The 15826-nt window shown below is 42.4% G+C and overlaps 1 protein-coding gene across 1 annotated transcript in view; it reads right to left on the reverse strand.

The window, feature by feature from the left end:
- The window catches only part of stard9 (StAR-related lipid transfer (START) domain containing 9), a 29409-nt gene that overhangs the window by 12716 nt on the left and 867 nt on the right, over positions 1-15826 (reverse strand). The window contains exons 2-19 of the mRNA XM_053845773.1: positions 14798-14867; positions 13448-13564; positions 7846-7962; positions 7731-7763; positions 7404-7465; positions 6452-6564; positions 5283-5425; positions 4956-5023; positions 4159-4256; positions 3865-4074; positions 3607-3704; positions 3463-3540; positions 3287-3361; positions 2434-2586; positions 1697-1748; positions 617-742; positions 310-392; positions 172-233 (exon numbers count right to left, since the gene is read on the reverse strand). Coding sequence (XP_053701748.1) covers positions 172-233; positions 310-392; positions 617-742; positions 1697-1748; positions 2434-2586; positions 3287-3361; positions 3463-3540; positions 3607-3704; positions 3865-4074; positions 4159-4256; positions 4956-5023; positions 5283-5425; positions 6452-6564; positions 7404-7465; positions 7731-7763; positions 7846-7962; positions 13448-13564; positions 14798-14867 — 1758 coding nt within the window. The remainder of the gene's footprint in view (positions 1-171; positions 234-309; positions 393-616; positions 743-1696; positions 1749-2433; positions 2587-3286; positions 3362-3462; positions 3541-3606; positions 3705-3864; positions 4075-4158; positions 4257-4955; positions 5024-5282; positions 5426-6451; positions 6565-7403; positions 7466-7730; positions 7764-7845; positions 7963-13447; positions 13565-14797; positions 14868-15826) is intronic.

Raw genomic sequence — 15826 nt, forward strand, 5'->3', positions numbered from 1 at the left:
GTTGAAAACCAAACTGTTAAACATGATGGTGTGAGAGTTAAGGAAACAGGCATGCGACGGTGCCCCAGTTAAACAGCACGCAACCACTTCTTATCAAAAATGCATGATTAAATTCACACTATCATTCCAGATATCACGCTGAAGTATTCAAAATATGTTGTCTCCTCTTACCACTGGGCACCACTTTTTACGCAGAGATCAATAAAGGTGCAGGGCATGTTGCTCTTTACCGCCTGAAAAGGGGGGAAACAATGGTTATTTTTCCAGGCAGTCATGACCTGGACACACTGCCATCTGCGAAGCACCTACTCGCGTTTGTTCCTGGTGAAGGGCGGCCTCTGTTGGATGGTTGAGGAGGAACTTGTGCACACCTCCCAGCGTGATGACGGCACCTCACAAGGGAAACACAATTATTTAAAACCAATATTCATAGTTTGAGCGCAGAAGCCCAAAGATGTCCACAGCATACTGATCAAGTAAGTGTGCACCCGAGGGCACATCATTTAATATGCAAACAAATGTGAAAAACACAGACATTACTGATAGGAAAATAAAATACAGAAGGCCATTCATGTGTAGGCCTGGTTCTGGACTTGTTAGCTAAGAATGGACTGACCTTGCGCCAGTCTGCAGGGCTCATTGATCTCCCGCTCATTCAGCAGGCAGACGCCGTCAGGCAGGGGTCGCAGCGTCACAACACCTTCATGGTTTTCAATCTCGCAGCTCGCACCGCCTTGCAGTACTAGAGAGGAGAGAGAGGAACACATTCATGTTTATTTATTTAGAGGTTTTGCTGACGAAGCCTCTCAGCTGCATAATGTATTTAGTAATCTGTGAGGGATTTCTTCACCAGCTAATAGCCTATTTGCGGGCTGCAGTGGCTCAACTGTTCAATTATTTGATGAACTGGTGAGATATTTTAATGCTGAGATAAGCGGGCAAATGTGTTATAAACACCATGACCATGAAATATATTGGGTCACAACGCCTTCGTCACCACCCCGGAACGAAGATGAACTCCATTTTAGAGTGATGCTCACATTTATTTGAAACCATTCTGGTGACAAAAATATCCTGAATTTAACGTTAGAAATTATATTTTGTAATTTACTGGCTTCATAATTTTACAGCCACTTTGCCACTCTCGTGAACACATTTAGCTTTTCTTAAAGTAAATGCAGTACGCCCTTTGTTGTAACAAGCGATGTTATCACTCTTATCACTGGCTCATTGGGCAGCTGTCAAAGATATAATTCACTGAACTCATGGCGCAGTCATGTGCTTCAGGGCAAAACAAACAGCGCCATCTGCTGTCACTTTGTAGTCATTAATTTCTCAGTCTACAGTTCTTGTTCTTCGAGTGAAAAAATTTATTTGTGAACATAGCGTCGATAAAGATTTTTTTAATGGGTGAGAATAAATAAATAGCAAACCAAATTCTAAAAAAAAAAGAATATAATTATTGTACTTAAAACAATCCAGATGCATTAATGAAGTGACTAGAACCACCTTAATACACATTATATTCTGACTTTCTGTGCTTCCTTTTTCCATCATGGCAGGTGTGACTAAAAACTTGATGGGTGCCATATAATTAGTCAACTTGTTTTTATTAATTTGTGAAGCACACCGCAGCTTTTTGAACATGGAATGCACAAAGTATAAAGCAGCTGTGGATAGAATTAAACATGTATACCTATATGTGGCTCCTCAGCTCGGCCTCGAGGTCCAATTCGGGTTATTCCCTCCTGTGAAAATACACTCGGTTAAAACTGAAAAGATCCAAAAATTCATCTGCATCCTTGTATCCTACAAATACATAATCGAATAATCTTTCATTCTCAAAAATTGCAAGGTGATCAAAACTTCTAAAAGGTGTCAGGTCCACACATGCTCTGCTGTGGTCCTGCTCATCACATGCAAGAACCGGTGCAGTCCTCAGGCCCGAGGGTTGGCTTGTCATTGTCAGAATCAGGACAGCTTGCGCTCCCTCGAGTCCTTGCCTCAGAACTAAGAGCCTCTTATCCAACCCAGCTTTTTGGCGAGCCGAAGACTTGCACACAAGATAAATGGGACTGACAGGACAGTTGGAGGGTAGGGAGAGACTAAAAGACGATGGGAAAAAAAGGCTTATTTCCTCAAGTGTTTTCCAGGAGAGTGAGAAAGAAGGTGGAGAAAGAGGGAGGGAAAGCAATATTGTTTTGTTGAGACAGCTGACAAAAACTGGAGAATATGAGGGGAAGCATGTGGAAATGATGTGTGAAAGTTTGCATGGTGCTGAGGGAATTCATATTTTCAGACACAAAGTGTGGAAGAATAGGTCTCGAGGGAGGGTAAAGAATGGCTTCGACGGCACCAACAAAAAGTAAACAAACACTACGATGATGAAAAAAAGTTATCACACACAGGCCACTGAAAACTTTAATGTCATACCGGGAGATTGTAGACGACGATGCCCGTGCAGAGACCATCTCTGTCGAGGGAAATCAGATGCGGTTGCATAGAATTGATGTCAACTTTGTACTGCTGCAGAAGATTGTTCTGGTCGATCCAGCTCTCAGACCAGTCCTTCATCAGCTGCTCCACCTGAGGTGCACAAAAAACAATCCAGGCTCTGTTCATACGGTGGAAAATTGAAACTAATTTAATTTTCAATTATTTTTAAGATTATTAAATTATCTATGGCAAATAAAGGGTCATTAAAAATGTACATTTATATTCGAAATGTTGTTTCTACATTTTCCCCCAAATTACGGGGTGTTTTTATTTTTTTAATTCAACTTTATTGTGTATTTAGTCACTGTTATAACTATTGAAACCATTTTGAATTTATTTTTATTAAGACTTCTGTTGGTTGTTTTTCTTACACTTTATTTAAATCGCAAAATTTAATGCATTATTCCCCAATTAGAATTATGATTGTATCATATCATGTTGACGATCACATTTACTGATTTATATGAAATATCAAAAATGTATTTTGTCTGTAATATTTAGGCTTGATATCGGCTGCTTTGATTTCATAACAACTGACTACTTCTTTGTAAAAATAATTGATGTATCATTTACAGACTGATTTTCTTTAACAGGATTGTAAAGTATTTTCATGAGGTATTTTTTAGGTATTTTCATACATTCTTCCCGCAAAAAAATGTCCTATTTTGTCATTTTCATACTAAAATAATAATTAAAAAAATACCCACCAGAAAAAAAAAATGAAAAATGAAATAAATAATCTGCCGCCCTCCTGCACAGCGTCGGTATCACTAGACAATAATGAGCTGACCTTCAATTCATTCTGTAGAACAATATCAGAGAGCGCTCCGTCCCTCTCATCACTCAGCGAGGGGCTGTGGTTCCTCTGCCGAGAGTGATAAAAGAAGGAAGAGTTTCAAAAGTGTACCACTTAACAAACCCAACAACAGGCAGAGTGAGGATGTAAAGGACGAGGGGTCAACACACCATCTCATAGGTGAGCAGCATGCTCTTCAGCCTGTCGATCTCCTCTCTCAGCTCTCGGATGAGCCGGACATTAGCATCCTGCACACACAGACAGTTGCAGTGGTTACAACTGTGAAAAGATTTCGCTAAAATTCAGGGGCTGACCTCATTAACCCGAGGCTTGTTGACGATGTTCCTGGCATGTGCCGCGTAGCGCAGGGTGCTGAGGGTCTCATTGTAGCTGCTAGCAGAGGGGGATACCGCTGCAACACACACACACACACACACACACACAACATTTTCACCTGATTCGACTGCTGAATCAATTGTGACATGAGCTGGTTCTGACCCAGGTTTGCTATCCAGGCCACACAAATAACAGGTGTTTTACTCAAGTGAAAGGCTGTATGATGGCATACATACTTGCTATCATAATAGTCTTGGAGTTGCCGCCAAGGCTGTCCTTGAGCAGCCAGGTCAGGACGGAGTCTCTGTACGGGATGAAGTAGTGTCTCCTGCCGCCGCCTCCTCCTCTTGACAGCGAGCTGCTGTGACTCCCTGCTGTGCTTTTATCACCCTCAGAGGCCATGCTGTTGATGCTGTGGCAACTACTGGACATCTGGGAGTTTTGAGCTGGGTAAATATTCAAAACAAGTCATCAAGAAGAAAGACGCGATGTCAAACATTATTCCTGACTGAACAGCCGACAGGTCTCACCAAGAGCAGAGATCACGATGCCCAGAGTAACCAGGGACTTGTTGATGTTGGAGCCTTCTGTCAGTCGGTCTCTGCAGTAGTTGTGATCTGCTCGCTCACTGTAGAACATGTCATTTGTCATGGCTTTTGTACAGCATTAGTTTTCAATTGTGAGGCAGAGGGAAAAAAAAGCCACTCTTTGTGCTTTTCTCCAATAAAAACATTTTCAAAAAATCTAATAGATTTTTAACAGAAATTGCACCTACTTTTATTGTGAAAATAAGATCCGTCATTAATTTAATATCCTCTTTTAAATATGCATTTAAGAATGCTAAAATGTAAAATGGCATATGTTGTCCGTCTTCACGCTGTTTCTATCCAAAGCTGGTCACATGATCAGATTCTGTATTTTTTGACTTTGAAAAACACAACATACATGTAAGTAAGTGAAACGAAATCAACTTCCATGTGACTATGCAGACAAACGCAACATTTCTCTTGGATTCCCTGCTGCTGGCCACTTCTTCATGTTTTCCGTGTGTGTGACGTCAGACCTACGTGACGCTACTGCCATCTGCTGCCCCATTGTGCTCATTGCATTCGGAATATTTTTACAGGGAGAAAAACACTTGTAACATTGGGTGAAAAAAATCATAGTGTGGGAAGAAATGTCCCCTAAATCAGAAGTCACGACCCAAATCAAATTATCTATCAGTGACTCCCACAGAGTACAGCTTACAGTTTTATTTTAATAAAAGTGGTTTTAAAGTAAAGCAGTTTTAACTCAGAGTTTGAAATGCAACTGCATGGACTCTCACCTCCCGGCCAGGTCGACAAGGTTGATCTTGCTCACAGTTTCTGATGGTCGGTTGTTTTCCAAAATAGCCTGAGAGGGGAAGTCAATAAAAATACAATATTTAGATGGAATTTACAGCACTCCAGCAGCAGGAAAGCGACTATATCAACGGCATGTTGATTAATAAGAACTCGGACACATTGAGAGTCTCACTCCAGATTCCTAATGTGGCTAAAGAGACATGGAGCTGGAAATGAATCTGATCACCACTAGGAGGCGAGCTGCGAGGTGTCACAGGGAAATACAGGCCTCTTCATGAAGGTGATCCCACCTCGGTTAAGCATCCCACCTGAGTGTACTGAATGGTGAAGATGGCGTGGGATCTGCTGCTGGCATCGTGGTTGTGGGTCGCTGCAGTGATTCGATTGGCGATGCCCTCCTCCAGCAGCACCATCGCCTGCTTGCTGTCTGAAACCACGTGCTGAGAAAGATCTGGACGGGGAACAAACATGGATTCAGAGCCTTTGACATGACACTATTGCCATATGAAATGCACATTCAAAGGATTTTTTATATACTGTCAATTCATCTGTTTAATATGGCCGTAGAATTACTTTATTAATATTAAGCCTATCGCAGGTGTGAGACAGTCAAACACAGAGCCTTATAAGAAAATAATTGAGGTCATGGAAAAGCAACAAGATGAGGAGAGAAGAGTTTAATGCTTTCAGCTGGGTCAGTGTCTTAACAATCATCATGTCTCTCACAGTACAGCGCCATCATCCTGATCAATAATGGGTGAATTTGACTTGCTAACATTGAATGTGGTTAAGTGGGGCAGCACATGTTATGTTCCTGTAACGTCAAGGAAATGACGTCACTTCCTGTGGAGAGCTGGGACTTCTCCTGTTTCAGACAATGAGTGGATGTGGTGTATGAAACAAAAAGGTAAACGGATGAGAGGAAGCAGAGATTTTTTGAACAATCATCTCCCGAAACACTTCTTCTGCTGCGGAATCCCACCATCGATGGAAATGTAGCGTACAGTGGCAAGACATAGTTGTGTTCCAAAGTTGAAAGGCCTTGTCACAACCACTTGTCGATTCAGCATGCAACCCACCTGGGAGCAGCATGTCTCTTTTTAAAAACCAAAACATCTCCTTTATCAGAGGAAAAACACCTCACAGGTTTGATGCGCCACATCAATTTCAATTTTAAACACAAAATGAACGAAAATAATTTGTCACTGAAATCAATGGAATTAAGTCTCCTGTTTTGAAATGTAAAATATAAATGTAATTTTACATCTAGTCAAATACAGAATTCACACCACAGACGTGTTTTGGAGAGACAGAAACAGTAAAATGAACACACTGAATACAGGGAAACATGTTTGAACACCAGAGCAAGATCTACAGGAGGGTTGTCAGATACAGCAACACATTTTTTTTTAATGTAGGAATTTCTGGAAAATCATCTCGAAAAGAATCGATAGCAGTTCAAGATTCAATGACTTACCTTGCACATAAGGACCTTTTTCCGGGTGCTCTCTGACTCTCAGTGACGCTCTCTTCTTCTGCTCTCCAACCCTCAGTAAATCTCTCACCCGCTCGTTGTAAATCTCCAGAAAGCTGCAATAAATATACAAATTCCAGTTAAAGAATGAACTTTTCATTCAATTAAACAGTCAACGTTCAAGGACTTCTCTTAAGTCAAGGGCAAAAAGAATCATCGCGCTAACATCCGGGACTTTTCGAGGTCCAGTGCCAACAAGAAACTCTTGAGTTAACACACAAGCCCTGGACTCTGGTGAGGCTGATGGCAGCTCCAGTCCAGAGTGAGAGGTCAGATGGAAACACTGATAACAGCAGTGGGAGAGTCTGGTTCTTTCTCAGCTGCTGTTTGAACAGTGTTGTCTGCAGTTTCAAGTGACAGGGAAGATATCACTGACTGGACATGCAGCGCCACGGAAGCAGAAGCTCTCCAGCTGAAGACAAAGCAGGAGCTGGAGACCAGAGCAAAGCAGTGTAATTTGGGGCTTGTCAATTTTACCAATGGGACAATAGAGGGCGCACCACGCACATTGATATTTTATTTTAACTCAGTTAAGAAGTGTATTATTTTGAGCAAGTTTAAACTGCACAATAGCAGATTATAAAATAAACATTTTGAAATATCTGCCCAGTCAACTCGTACTTTTACACGATACAAATGCATCTTAGGCTGCCGTCGTCCTCCACTCTGGCTTGTACCATTTCTCTAAAGTTACGGAATGAAGTCCCTGTTAATCCAGTTAAGTTAGGGTCTGACGCAGTCAAGTCCCATTACTTCCAGTGGTAAAAATTATTTTCCATTGCGAATACTTTTAGCTAACAAATGTTGGATTATATGAATAAATGAATGATGGCGTTGAGCTGCAACGGTACAGAAGGACTACTTTGCAGACTTCAGTGAAGTGATGGAACAGAACCTGATTTCCACTCTGCTAGAATTCTGCCCGTCTGGAAGAGCATCATCGGACCAGAAGAGACCCTGGAATGACAAAAGAGATCAGCTGGGGCTCTTTTTGTTCAAGGAACAAAAACCAATAGTGACACTGAGCGATTGTTTTCATGAGTGTTAATGAAAATACACTTCTCAAATGCAGACCTTTACAAGTGACATTGGGTGAGGACAGACTGAACCAACTTCCATAAGATAAATTTGAATGATTCTTAAACCAGAAATGAACAATGTGCGTTACTAGACAAGTGTTAATGCCGTGCATTGATGTAGCTTGTAGTGACATCATACATACCTGACATATTCTTGGGGTCAAACCAATGGAATCCTTGTGTCAGGCGACAGAAAACAAAGCAGAGAACATTAGAGATGGGTCACTCAAGAAGACTGTTGCGTGACTCTACTCTCACCGGCGTTCCCATCATGGTGTAGGTTTTCCCTGATCCAGTTTGTCCGTAAGCAAATAGACACACATTGTATCCCTCGTGTGCTCCTGCCAGAACAGACTCACCCAAATCCTGGAATACCTGAGGGAGGGAATACCGAAAAGGGATACACTGATAATGCACCAATGATCCAATTCCTTTGTGTTTACACAAAGCAATTGGTAGCAAAATGGTTTCAAATTGCATTGGAAATATTATGAAAATTTAGAACGCAAAATGTGTAGAATTGACTCGTCTTAATCCAGGCTTTCAAAGCAAGCGTGCCCCTGGTTATAGTCTTTTCTTCAGATTGGTGCTGATGCCATCCACCTCTCAAACAGTCATTCAGTCAGAGATAAGGAAGAGGAGCTACAGCATCTGCCACAGAGTGCAAGGTAGTGATGTGGCTTATCGGCAGTGAGAGGAGCTGGTGCTGCAGACAGTGGGCCACAAGTCTAGTTTGCTTCATGCCCTAGACATTTTGGATGTAAAGATCAAACTGATATCCTCAAATAAATACATCAAAGGTCCTTTAAAGCATCCAAAACACACCCCAAAAAACAGTAAAACTATGAGAGAGAGATCATGAAGAAAACAAAATGGAAAGAAGACATTAACAGCACGATTTATTTATATATTTTGTTAAGTGTCTTGTCAGCATCGGTTCCCAAAGTTATCCGACCTCACTGGCAACAAGAAAGTTAGTCCAAAGGCAACACATGCTTCAGAAGGGATACAGGGAACCTGATCTGGACTGCAGCTCAGACGCAGCACATTCTCTGTGCGAAACCATAACACAGGCTGGGCTCACTCACCCAGATAAAAGCTGCGACCGCGTACAGCGGTGGTTAAGAACACAGAGGAACTACCTCAAACATCCCCAAGAATCTGACCGAGGAACACTTTCAACATACCTCCCAAGCAGTGCGTGATGCTGGGAGCCACTGGAGAACAGAGAACCGTGAGTTGTGTATTTACACGTGGAGCAGTGAGGCTTGGGGAGGACTTGGTACACAGATGTTGGGAAAGACTCAGGCGCTGCTCTGAGAGCCAACTGTTTTGAATAAATATCTGGCTTCATTGTTATACTTGCAATTTTAAGGCACTAGAACAACTAAGAAGAAAGAAAGCAGTGACTCCAACAATGTTTGATGACATCAAAGTGTGTCCCTCCTCGGCTTTCAGTCGCAGATATTGGCCTTGTCTTAAGTTTCCGCTGTAACCTAGTCGACGGTGTTCAGTCAACAGCCACGAGCAGCTCATAAACCTGCCCCCCGTGCTCCCTCCTCTGCTCTCACTGACCTTATAAACCAGCATACTTAAATCTAAACGTCTCAACTAATTTTATATTTTATATCTACGTACAGATCCAACCAGTTTTTGTAAATGAATTTTGTGACCGGAGCAAACACTGCTAGACTGAAGTATAAGAACAAACTGGAGACTGTTGCCTCCCGTCTGTTGGCTTCACTCACACTTAAACAAGAGGACAAAAGGCGGAACCACCCCTGTCTTATTCTGATGCTTCTTTTCAACCACAGACAGACAGACTTTCCCCTCAAACAGAAGGGATCAATAAAGACCTTGTTAAAACTTGACCCTCCTCGATGGGGCCTCCAGCAAAGCAGAGGGTTCCTCCAGGCTTAACACAAAGACCAAGAACTTCACTCCAAATCCTCTGAACTTGACCGTGGCTTTCTCTTTCTCCACTAAGCTTGTTGTTGACTCTGTGTTCTCTCCTCTTCAATGACCTCAAACAACAGCTCACCCCAGGGACGCCGACATCCTCCACAGATGACACCAGTGCACCTTAATCGTCCAGGATTATGGTGCAGGCCTTCAACTACTTTGGAACCCTCGCAAATGACACTGCAAAAAAACTGACTCTGTGGTTCTTATGTCTCCATGGTCACACCAGAACTGAACCCTATTGTTCTACAAACCATGACTCCACTGTTACTGCATAGGCGTCCACTAAATCTTTGTCCACTCTACTGTACTGAATTGTACTGAGCCATAGCGTGATGTCATCAACATGCAACCAAATTCATTCACAAGATTAATTTTCTTGTGGAGCAAGGTTCAAAAGGTCACCCCTATTTGGGTCACCCCAGAGCCTTTACCACATCTTCATCCCAACTCCAGGAAAATTAATACAGTGGAACCTCGGTTTTCGAACGTCCCAGACTTTGAACAAATCAGAGTTTGAACGAAGATTTTTGTGCTTCTGATTTCAAACGAAAATCCAGAACTCGAACGCCCCCCAAAAAAGCCGGAAAAAACATAACCGATCAGCTGAGCCACGACGCGCTTTGTTATTGTGTATAACGCAGCCTCTGTATGCGGACGTGTCCCGTTAGCTACATTTACTGACTGTTTTTTCTTCATATTGAGGTGTAAAACCTTTCCTGTCTCCGCACTGGACCGTGGTAGAGTGTCACAGGTGCTCGCTCTCCACACCTCCACTCCAGGGTTTGATGTCCTGTTGTGGGCTGGAGCTGGGACAGGGATGAGGCGAGTCTGGGACAGAGCGTGACTTGGTTTATGACTTTGTCACAGCCAAACTGCACAGAAGCGCACATTCAGAGCTGGACACGCACCGGGCACCTCTTCACTTCTGGAGAGACGTCACTCACTCGGCAACCCCTCCCACATGCAGCGGCCACACACATAGAGGAACAGCGCACCTGCAGCAGACACTCTACATTCACTCCTACAAAAGCCTGTTTTAAGGCTTGGAACGCATTATTTCTTTTCCCATTCATTGTAATGGAAAAAATCCATTCAGATTTCAAACAATTCGCTTCTTGAACGGCCGTCTGGAACGGATTGTGGTCGATAACCGAGGTTCCACTGTACACAACAGTTTAGTCGCCGAGTGAGTGCAAAAAGTAGAAATGACCTTTGAACCTTGTGAGTTACTCTTATTGGTAATGCCATGTTTGTCAACTTTGCTGCAACTTTGCGTCTTGATGTGTACGTCATGGTTTCAAGGCTTTTAAAAGAACACTTACCATGCACAAGACATTTATATCCTCAAAGAGATGAAATTTAGGACTGAACCCGGCCTGGAACACCCATCACTCCATGGCTCAGTTACGGTTACCATTAAAAGATATTCCAACTTAAAGTGGATATAGTAGAACGACTGAGACGGTTAGACATTTCTTGAAGCACTCAAACATACTACATCATTGGAATGGAATATTGGAATATTGGAATATTTCTCCATTTAGCATCCATAAGAACTACAAACATGTCATGGAAAGCACAGCTTTCATTTTGCAGCCCACCATCACGCAAGCAGCTGAAGATGCAGGAATCTCATTGCCACTGTAAAAGTGACAGTCAGGTCGAAAAGGATGAGTTTCCTCCACTCATGAAGTGGGACAGAGTTTATAACATCACTGCAAAACTATTTTTCTCACAGACCGTTGTGAGGACTGACATATCGCTGCTGCAAGGGTGGGTCACTCAGTTTGGATCCCATGCGGTCCAAGTAGGTTACAAAAACACAACACTCTAAACAAAAGCAGGACATGTTTAGAAGCAAACTTTTCCACACTGCAGCTTGACGGAAAAATAACCAGGCGTGGAAGTGGATAGATGAGACAGTGAAAAATGAGTTTTGGCTCCAGGACAACAAAGCTCTGGTTTGTCACACTCGCGCTGAATTTGTAGGTCAAATTAGCATGGACGGCCTGGGAGGGAAGAATGGAGCCAAACATCAGCTGCTCTTCATTCCACATGGGAATGCAGAACTGGACATCACACAGGAAGCCTGGACGAAGGCTGACCGACTTCTTGGGAAACATATAATAAACCATATCACTTGGGACCCTGACGCTCCGCCTCCAATCTGCGAGAAAAACTAAACACTGGAGTAGAGTTACATTGAAGGCTTTGCAATGTGGAAAAAAGTAGTTGTAATGTGTAAAACTTTAAACTTTAGAGAAATAAAACACTGCACTGTAAATTTTGGAGGCGCATGGCTTGATCATATTTCTTTGTTGCGGAGTGGGCGCTGCAGTTTGGAGCAGCATGCGAGGGGGAGTACAAGCTCACGTGTGCCGAGGATTCCTTCTGTAAACAGAGAGACTATTCTTCCATGCTGCATGCAGCGCCACTGACACACAGACCCAGAAACTGGGAGCATCATACAGTAACACACAACGCTCATGGAATGCTGAACAGAACAGAGGCTCGGGAGAGAGTGAGGGGGGGCAAAACCCCCCGTACACAGGCTCCATCTGGTAATAAAAAACATAGCTTTGTGCTCTGGGCTCAGCAGTGACGTCTTTCGTCCGACATTTACAGCAGAAATTACTTAGTGAGAGGGGAGGGGGGGCAGGAGAAACCCCACCGACTGCAACCCCATCCTGAGAAATTCACATTCCCACCTCCTCATGGGTTTCTCTTGCCACTCCCCAAACAATTCCCTTTCTCTGAACTCTGACATGTTTAGACAACAACTTAAAAAAAAAAGACTGATAAACGTCTTCAAAGCAAAACAGATGTACTCAGATCAACAGCTGGTTCTTGTTAAAGTCACAGCCATCCGTCTTCTTAAAGACAAGAGACTTAGGGAGCTGTTTTATCGACTTAATTTGCTTTTTTTTAACAAAGAAGCACCCAGAAAGATACCAAGAAATCCAAAAAGAGGGGTATTTAGCAGAGCTTGGCGGTTGGACAAGATCATATCTCATTAAGCTGTGTTTGACTTCACTGTCACCCAAAGCTGCAGAGCTGTCAGATCATCGCTCTGTTTTACATTTGCTCCACCATCCTCTAACATTCTCTTCAAGTTCTCTTCTCAGAAAATGCCAATGTTACACTTCCATTGGCAGCAAACTTGGAACAGGTTTAGGTTGCACAATAAAGACTGTATGTGTGCACACATTCTCAATATGAAGGGTTCACCCCAGCATATTTTCTCCCAGCATAAGGGGTGTCTCCGATCAGGGAGTGAGGGCAGCGAGGTTAACGCAAAATCCACACACATTGCACGTCCTTTACGGCTCTCCTTGAGGTCTTACCTTAAAAGTAGTCCTACTCGACTGACGATTGAAGGAACACTGACATTGCAGTCATATTTCACTACATATTGATTCAAAAACAAACAAAAAAAACAAAAGACAGCTAAAAAACTCCCATCATATGGGGCCTAAAGCACTGGGGAGAACCCAAATATCAGTCATTCAACATTGCTGTGAAGTTTTGAATGTTTAATGGCTCTTTAAATTTAAAAATAACTAAAAAGACAACTGGATTTTTCTATATTATAATGAGGATTCTTGAATGATGTGATTACATAAACTAGGTGAGAACAAACTTTCAGTGCTGGACCACCAAAAAAAATGTACAGTAAAACACAGAACATCTCTCTGCCTGTTACCAACGTTTCCTGAAAATGTTATTGGAATATGATCATAGGTTTCCAAGCTACTGTGTTTTGCTTTCAAGGTTATTAACAAAGGTATTACCAACCAAAAGTCGGTCTCAAGAGCCTAAACAACTCACTGATCACAGACACACACGCAGTTCTTTCTCAATATATATGTTGAACTGAACACATCAGGGACATTACCTCCTCTTGCGAAGCATAGTGAGGGTCTTCAGGGTGCACCGACCAGTAACAGTAGTCAAAACAAAACTCCAAAAGCTTCTCCCTGGAATCCACTGTGTGTTCGGTCCGTCCATCCAGCTGTGGAGAAGAAATATCGGCAACATTTAATGCCGTGACACAGAGTGTCAGATGCTTTGACTGGCTGCTCACCTAAAGGTCAAAGCAACCGTTCAGACTGAGGAGGTCAGAATGTAGTTTGGCTATATCGACCACTCGGATGACCGCTAATACAAATAAATATATTTCAAAAATCTTAATCAAATATAACAAGAACAAAATCCAAATATTTTAATATTTATTTTTGGGCTGACAATAGATTTTCAACCTCATTTAATCACACAAAAGCAGAGTTAACTTAATAATCGTATCATAAATAATCGTAATAAATAAATAATTGTATATTAATGTTTAAATTATGTGAATAAATCTTCCATTAGGTTACATTCAGAACAGCTAAAAAAGTGGGATTAATTTGTGATTAAACAAGACTAAAATTGAAAAATTGCTACATAAATAAATTAAATTAATAAATTTTAAAAAGCCATTTTTAAAACTCTGAAAAATACAATACATTCTTTTAAAAAAAAGGGGAAATACAGGTGGACTAGTTTGTTAAAGCAAACTAGTTGCCATTCACATGCACATTAGATAGCGCCAGCTGCCTCGACCCAGTGACCTCTGACTGCTTCATCGTCCACTGAAGGCTGTTTTGACAATGGCTAAAGTTTGAGTCTCAATGAGGAGACTGAAATACCCAGTATCTGTTGAAGAAGTCACATCATTTTCATGGAAACAGAAACATGTCTTTTACAAGAATTATAAGGAGGAAAGATCTAAAACACTGGACAAAGGAAGGCTGGGGTTGTGCCACTTAGCAAAGCACAGCAGGGATTTAAACCCACCAGTCAGCCGTTTCCACTCATCAGCATCATATTCCAACCTCCTCCCGCTTCACTTCTCACCCTTCGTTGACGGCGCACACCTTTCCGCTTACTGAGAGTAAATCTTGAGAGGTGGAAAGACAGCGGAGCAGTGTTTGGATGAGCCGTCAACCAAACTAAACTGTTAGCGCGAAAGCTCTTCAGACGTAACGCGTCAGAGGAATGACCGAGGCTTTCTGTAACATGTCGGCAGCCATACTATTAATGCCACAATTCTAACCACAGATGATGGCGGTTCACATGGCGCAGGGCTGCATATCACTTTACTCATACTTTCCCAGTGGAAAAGAGTGATGGAGGAAAGTTCCTGCTGCGGTGTCTTCTTCTTTAGCTCTATGTATCGCAGTGACATGGTTCAACAAATACTGACCTTGACATTTTGGATTCTCACAAACTTTTCTTCCACCTGTACAGCAAGTCTTCCTCCATCGGCAGCCTCCCTGCGGACAGGAAGGGACCATGAATTCAGGATTGAACCCCAGTGAAATCTCAAAGCCGCATCAAGGGTCAAAGGTGCAACAAGGAAACAAGGAAGTAAGAGCAAAGCAAGTCGAGGGAAGTGTGTCTCACCGTAACACAAAGTTATCAGCACGCATTAGTGTTTTTCACGGTCAATAAAGAGTCCATTCTTCACCACAAAAATATATTCTAAGTGGTTTCAATTGGGTGTCCACATGGATTAAGCAGGACTCTGGTGCACACATGACGGTCACAACAAAGCCACTATTGTGTGTGTGTGGATTCCAAGGAACACTGACAGCGTCCAGATTCAAATGAAAACAGACCAAGATGCTCTCCGGAGACTTCCTCTTTGCAGGCTGGGCCGCGTCCAAACTGAGGAGTGAGTGTAACAGGGTCAGCCACTTGTCCTTTGGCAGCTGGACTGAACTCGTCTGGCGCAACTGATGCAACCTTTCAGCAATCGCTGTGATCTCCAGCAGCAGAAGGTTTGACAAATTATTTTACCCCAGCAAACATGTCATCCAAACCTACACAACTGATACTCTCTCCAGAGGGATCAGACAATCTGATTCAAAATTCAAATAAAAAAATAGTTTAAACAATCTGGTATCCTTCTTGAAGCTCCAACATTCATTTGCTTTGCAGTCTTTCATCAAATACTTCAATTTTTAAGCCTTTCCCAGATTCATTCTTGACACGTAAAATTGAAGGGCACTTTTTTAAGTTGATGATAACAGGTTTTGCATATTTATCACTCCTCCAGGCCACGTAAAATGACCCGGCTGGCCAGATTCTGCCCCCGGGCCGCAGGTTTCACCACACATTCCATGAAGAATGTGGTTGCAATTCACAATGGTGCATTTCCATACCACAATTACACCAAGCCAAATATGAATCTGGGCCAGCCATGAATTCTAAATGAAGCTAAAACAATTCT

This window comes from Synchiropus splendidus, chromosome 16 (genome assembly GCF_027744825.2).
Source record: "Synchiropus splendidus isolate RoL2022-P1 chromosome 16, RoL_Sspl_1.0, whole genome shotgun sequence".
NCBI classification, from domain to species: domain Eukaryota; kingdom Metazoa; phylum Chordata; class Actinopteri; order Syngnathiformes; family Callionymidae; genus Synchiropus; species Synchiropus splendidus.